Source organism: Ailuropoda melanoleuca, unplaced genomic scaffold (assembly GCF_002007445.2).
Source record: "Ailuropoda melanoleuca isolate Jingjing unplaced genomic scaffold, ASM200744v2 unplaced-scaffold9269, whole genome shotgun sequence".
NCBI classification, from domain to species: domain Eukaryota; kingdom Metazoa; phylum Chordata; class Mammalia; order Carnivora; family Ursidae; genus Ailuropoda; species Ailuropoda melanoleuca.
This window is the reverse complement of record NW_023254735.1, coordinates 1-6,427: the sequence shown is the minus strand read 5'-3', so window position 1 is coordinate 6,427 and position 6,427 is coordinate 1. Positions and strand designations below refer to the sequence as shown.

At 36.8% G+C, this 6,427-nt stretch overlaps 1 protein-coding gene across 2 annotated transcripts; it reads left to right on the top strand.

Annotated features, from left to right (window-relative positions):
- Nucleotides 1-8: 8 nt before the first annotated feature.
- On the top strand, nucleotides 9-2,160 carry LOC117800947 (HAUS augmin-like complex subunit 6). Of its 2 annotated transcripts, XR_004623225.1 has the most exons (4): nucleotides 9-285; nucleotides 380-573; nucleotides 1,208-1,334; nucleotides 1,807-2,160. XR_004623225.1 is itself a non-coding variant. In XM_034653511.1 (3 exons), exons 1-3 carry the CDS (start codon nucleotides 569-571, stop codon nucleotides 1,966-1,968), a joined length of 294 nt encoding a protein of 97 aa, XP_034509402.1. In that variant the 5' UTR covers nucleotides 9-568; the 3' UTR covers nucleotides 1,969-2,160. The 2 variants fall into 2 exon arrangements, 1 of the variants encoding a protein (XP_034509402.1); XM_034653511.1 differs by having other exon boundaries at nucleotides 9-573.
- Nucleotides 2,161-6,427: the final 4,267 nt, after the last annotated feature.

Sequence of the window (6,427 nt, the reverse complement as noted above, 5' to 3'; positions counted from 1 at the left end):
CAAATAAACATGTCTAAGTTTGGATTCAGCTGTTATGGGCCATCAATTTACAACTTTAGTTAAAACATGGATTCATGATCTTTCACCAAACCTGCTCTTTCTCCTTGGTCTTCAGTTTGCTTTCCATTTATTTGCATTTCTTTTATTCTAGCTTGCAGCTTTTTTGCATAATATAAAAATATAGCATGCCATGTTAAATTCTTCATAGTAGTTTTCTTTGGACCAAAATTGTTTCCTTGGCTTCATTTTTGGGTAGACATTTGACTTTCTTCACTCTTCTTTAAGGTAACCTTTCTATATAATAGTAAAAAATGTAAATATATTTATCTAACAGTTATTATCTTAAAAACCACTTTTTTCCCCCCCTCTGAATCCTTAGTTGCACATTGGAAATGTTTATGAGGCTGGAAAATTGAACCTGTTAACAGTTATTCAGTTATTAAATGAAGTCTTGAAAGTAGTGAAATGTGAACGTTGTCAGGCCGACCCAGCAAGACTGACAATAGACCTTCACTTCCTTGAAAAGGAGACCAAACTTCAGAGAGAGAGATTAGCAGATCTGAAGCATATGAGGTACTGTAGAAAGATCTTTTGTTGCATTATTGGGGGAGGAGTAGGGTGGTTTTGGTAATTTCTCAGCAGAACTCATGTAGTTGACAACTCTTTAGCCTTGGCAAACAAATAAGAACATTTTATTAGAACTCAGAAACTCTGGAGAGACACATTAAATAGAAAGGACAATTAATGTAGTTTTCTTTTTGTCTAGAATAAATTATTTGCCCTTAGTGATAATTCTTTATGAAATAATTTTAACGTTCTCAAGCTTTTCTTTGGAGTCTACTTAATAAAACTAAGCCTCAGAAAAATTTGTTATTCGAGTGGAGTAACTGGGAGGTATGGGCTGCCCTTAGGAGTGGATGGAGAGTAGGTATAGAATTTGGACTTGTTTACAGCTAGGGAAAAAGAATATTTTAAAGATAAGTGGAATAATAGATGTATGATTGCTTTCTGGTCTTTAAAGGCAAAAAGGTACTTTAGGTTCTGAATGTTCATTGTGAGAGTTTATTTGGTTTATATGTGCTGTACTGGTTGAACTTCCAGCTATGTTTTCTTCCCTTTCTCTAAAAGCTGTTGTATTCTTAAATTTTACTCAATATTTTTATATATTTATGTTTTGAATGAAGTTCTTTTTTTCATGCTATCATAGGTGTAAAATCAAAGAAGATCTCACCAGTATAAAACATTCTGTTGTTGAAAAACAAGGAGAATGGCATAAGAAGTGGAAAGAATTTCTTGGTCTGTCTCCTTTCAGTCTAATTAAAGGTTGGACTCCAGTAAGTAATGTTGACTTGCCTTTTGGAGAGTAGTTTAATATAAGGCGATCTTTTGATTTATGTTACAAATGATCTAGGAATGCTGTGCCTGTGTAAGTTGTCATCTTTGCACCTGAGCCTAAAGTTTAAATGTTTTGGTTTGTAATTTTTCTAAGTACATATTAGAGTATTCATCCGGCTGCTTTGTGATTTATAGTTAATATTTTTAGATTCAGAGGATTATATTAAAAAGAAAATGTGACATTTCTTTTGCTGTGAGGTAGTATTACATTTGAGGCACAGTTGGAGGACAGAGTAGTCCCCTTGTTCTAATATTGTTCTCCTTGGTTTAAAAATAGTTCTAGAACAATTTACATGCTTGGTAATTCTGTCTTCGTTAGGGGGAAAATCATCCATTCATAGATTAACTTAGTAGTGTTATTGTGGTAGTGAGTAAATGTGTATTTCAAAATGATGAATTCTGTGTTTTAAGGCTGTGGATCTTTTACCACCAATGTCTCCTCTTTCATTTGATCCTGCTTCAGAAGAAGTATATGCAAAGAGTATTCTTTTGCAGTATCCTGCTTCACTTCCAGGTTGGTTATTTCTTTTTCTCTCTCTTAAACCTCCTTCCCATCAGTATTTCTCACTATGATAGCAGTTTCTTTACATTTTTGTCTTGTGTTCCCCCCCCCATTATTTTTTATTGTGGTGAAATGCACATTGCATTTGAGTCATTGCAGTGTACAACTCAGTAGCATTTGGTAAGTTTACAAAATTGTGCAACCATCACCACTTTTTAGCTCCAAAATATTTTTATTATGTTGAAAGGAAATCCTAGGGGCTCCTGGGTGGCTCAGTTGGTTAAGCATTTGACTGTTGTATTTGTCTCAGGTCATGATCTCAGGGTCCTGAGTTTGAGCCCTGCTTCAGGCGCCTTGCCCCGCACAGAGTCTGTTTGTCCCTCTCCTTCCCCCCTACCACTCTCCTCCACACTCTTGCTCTCTCTCTTTCTCAAAAATAAATAAATCTTTAAAAAAAAAAAAAAAAAGGAAATCCTATACCCATTAATCCTGTACCCATCACTTCCTATTTTCCCCTTTCCCAATCCCTGGCAACCACAAAATGTACTTCCTCTCTATGGATTTGTCTATGCTGGATATTTTATATAAATGGCGTTATATAATATGAGGCTTTTTGTGTCTGGTTTCTTTCACTTGCAGAATTTTTCACTTTGCACAGTATTTTCAAGATACATTCAAGTTGTAGCATGTATTAATGCTTCATTACTTTTTATGAATACATTCTATTGTATGACTAAATTCATCTGTTGATGGTCATTTGGGTTGTTTCTTTATTATTGTGAGTAATGCTGCTATAAACATCTGTTTACAAGTTTTTGTGTAGAAGCCCACAACTGTTTAACATGAAAGAATAGTACATTACTTGAATACCACCTGTTTTAACTATCAACATCTGCTACATTGCTTTATATGTGTATGTATGTGTTTTTGCTAAACCAAGTAAGTTCTAGACATTGTAACACTTCACTCAAGTGTTTCAGCATGTATTCCCATAAAAATACTTTTCCTATGTAACTAGCATAGTAATGTCACATCTAAAAAACTATAATTCTATAATATCTCAGTTTCCTCAACTATAAAACCACTATCACACCTAAAAAAATTAATTTCTCTACAATATCTGATAACCCATTTTATATTCAGTTTCCCCAGTTGCCTAGTACTCGTGTACAATAAATTGTTATTGAGTTCAGTAAATATTAGATAAATAAGAAGTGAAACAAATGCATTAAAAAATCCTGTGAATTATGTAGCCAGGCTGGAGCATGTGATAGATGTAGGCCATAGTTGAGTTCATGCAGGCCAAAGGTCATGGCAATAGTTAGCACAGGACTTAGGAAGAAAAGGGTGAACACAGCTGGGACGGGTGTTTGGTTTGGGAGTTGAGTGTACATGTGGAGGGCACTGGTTAGGAAAGGTCATAGATTAGAGTGCAAGGCTCAGGATAGGCACTAGTCTAAGAGAAGACAGAAGAGACTGCACAATTTGGTGAATGACGAAGAGCTTCAGGTAAAGCATTACTTGGGATGATAGAATGACTCTTAGAGCTCTTGGCATATTTGATTGGCATTTTGTTTTCACTTCATCTTGGAAGGGGCCATTGCCCTCTGGCAAGACTTAGTTTTTAGGTCCTGTGAAACCATGAAATTAGTCCTCATGTCCATTCAGAGATTTCTATCTGTCTTGAAAGTGAGGGCATATTTGTGTCTGCTTAGGAAGTGCAGTGGAAGGTCACATTTTAGGAGTGTTTGATGGGTCCTTTGAGGTAATGCTCTCCAGACATTGCAGCATTTGTACTCTGAGGATTCCTTTTTTTTTTTTCCCTGAACAGATAGAACTTTGATCTGAGGTGGGGGACCTTAACATTATCTTATGCTTTTTGTAGTAAAACAACTTTTTTCCATCCTACACCTTACATACATCTTACTTGAAATTTTCTTTTAAATTGTGTTTTAAAAAATTATATTTCAGCATATTAAAAGTGGAGGGAATATTATAAATAACCTCTTCACCAAACACTTTCTGTCAAAGCTTTGCAAATATATATATATATATATAAAGATTTTATTTATTTATTTGACAGAGAGACAGCCAGAGAGAGAGGGAACACAAACGGGGAGTGGGAGAGGAAGAAGCAGGCTCCCAGCAGAGCAGGGAGCCCGAAGCGGGGCTCGATCCCAGAACGCTGGGATCATGCCCCGAGCTGAAGCCAGACGCTCAATGACTGAGCCACCTAGACGCCCCAAAGCTGTGCAATATTTTGGATTTTTAAAAAAAGATTTTATTTATTTATTTATTCGAGAGGGAGAGAGAGAAAGTGAGAGAACACAAGCAGAGGGAGCAGCAGAAGGAGAGGAAGATGCAGGCTCCCTGAGCCTGACCCGGGGCTCGGTCCCAGGACCGTGGGATCATGATCTGAGCTGAAGGCAGATGCTTAACCACTGAGCCACCCAGGTGCCCCTTTAATATATTTTTAAAAAGATTTTATTTATTTATTAGAGNTTTTATTTATTTATGTGACAGAGAGAGAGGGAACACAAGCAGGGGGAGTGGGAGAGGAAGAAGCAGGCTCCCAGCCGAGGAGCCCGATGTGGGACTCGATCCCGGAATGCTGGGATCACGCCCTGAGCTGAAGGCAGACGCTTAGCCGCTGTGCCACCCAGGGGCCCCCCCTTTATATGTTTTTAAAAAGATTTTATTTATTTATTAGAGAGAGAGAGAGAGAGCATGAGCAGGGGGAGGGGCAGAGGGATGAGCAGACTCCTTGCCCTACTGGGGGCTCAGTCCCAGGACCCTAAGATCATGACCTGAGCTGAAGTCAGATGCTTAACTAACTGAGCCATCCAGGTGTCCTGCAATATTTTAGGTTTTCCTTTCCTTAACCCCATTCTTCCTGCATTTGCAGATGTGACCATTATCCTGAATCTTAAGCTTATTCTGATGTATGTTTATAAAAATAATTTTACTACATGTGTATGGATCTAACTATATATAAGGCTCTTCTGGCATACGAATAAAATCCTCTTATTATACTCCAAAATGTCCTGTGTAAATGTTTATATTTTGAACTAAGATCTAAGGAGGGTTCGTTCATTGCTTTTGGTTGTTTTGTCCTTTTACTGACTTTTGTTGTAGAATAATGCCCCTGTCCCCCCTTTTAAGTGACGTTGTTAGAAATAGTTTTTAACAATTGTTGTNCCTGTGTAAATGTTTATATTTTGAACTAAGATCTAAGGAGGGTTCGTTCATTGCTTTTGGTTGTTTTGTCCTCTTACTGACTTTTGTTGTAGAATAATGCCCCTGTCCCCCCTTTTAAGTGACGTTAGAAATTGTTTTTAACAATTGTTGAGTGTTTAGATTTATTAACACATTTAGTGATTTTTTTGGTCAAGATTACTGCTTTTATTCTCCTTTTCAAAAGTATATCTCAAAGTACATTCTTTAATTCTTTTTGTGATGGACACGGGATAGTAAAATCTCTTAGTTTTTCTGTGAGAATGTCTTTATTTTCACTAATTTCTGAATGATAGATATAAAATTGTAGACCAAAGCTCAGTTTTCCTACAATGTCAGTGATATGATCACATTATTTTCTGCCTTCTGTTGTTTCTGAGACCTCTGTTATCAGTTTAATGGTCATTCATTTGTAGGTAATTTTTAATCTCTGGTTGCTTTTAAGACTTGTACTTATTTAGTTTTGTATTATGCAGGTTCATTTAGATGTGTCTAAATGTGGATTTATGTTTATTTAAACTTTGGGCCTGTGTGTGCTTATTTAATGTGAAGGCTCACATTTTCTGTTTTGGAAATTTATTCACTAATATCGCTTCTAACATTGTCTCATTCTTCTGATGATTTACTTCTGGAGCTCTTGTTGTTAGGACTTCTGATTCTGTCCTGAGCATATCTTAAACTTCTCGTTTTTATTTGTAATGTCTTTGTAGCTCTAGGCTTATGGTTCACTAATTATCTTTTTAGTTATATTTAATCTCTTTTTTGACATGTCCATTTAGTGTTTGGCTTTCATGGATGTGCTTTTCATTTTTTTCCATTTGCTTCTTTTTCAGAAATTGCCTGTTCTTTTCATGATATCCTCTTCTTTCATTATGGCTTCTGTTTTTGTTTCTTTGCCAGATATTTTAAATGTATTGATTTGATCTTATTCAATAAATATCCTGTGTTTCAGACTGCTTCTATATGTTCTGTCTACTCATTTTCTTTTTTTTTTCTTTTTAAAATTTTATTTATTTATTTGACAGAGAGAGGGAGAGAGCACAAGCAGGGGGAGCGGCAGGCAGAGGCAGAGGGAAAGGGAGAGGGAGAAGCAGGCTCCCTGCTGAGCCGGGAGCCCAGTGTGTGGCTGGACCTGGGATCATGACCTGAGCTGAAGGCAGATTCTTAAATGACTGAGCCACCCCAGTGCCCCTGCCTGCTCATTTTCATAGCTGTTTGTTTCCTATTAAAATGTTTGATTGTGGGGTCACCTGGCTGGCCCATTCAGAAGAACATGTGACAGTTGATCTTGGGGTT

Coding starts and splice junctions, on each gene's coding strand:
- LOC117800947 (XM_034653511.1), top strand. Junction 1,335..1,806: donor TAATTAAAGGTTGGACTCCA/GTAAGTAATGTT, acceptor CTGTGTTTTAAG/GCTGTGGATCTTTTACCACC.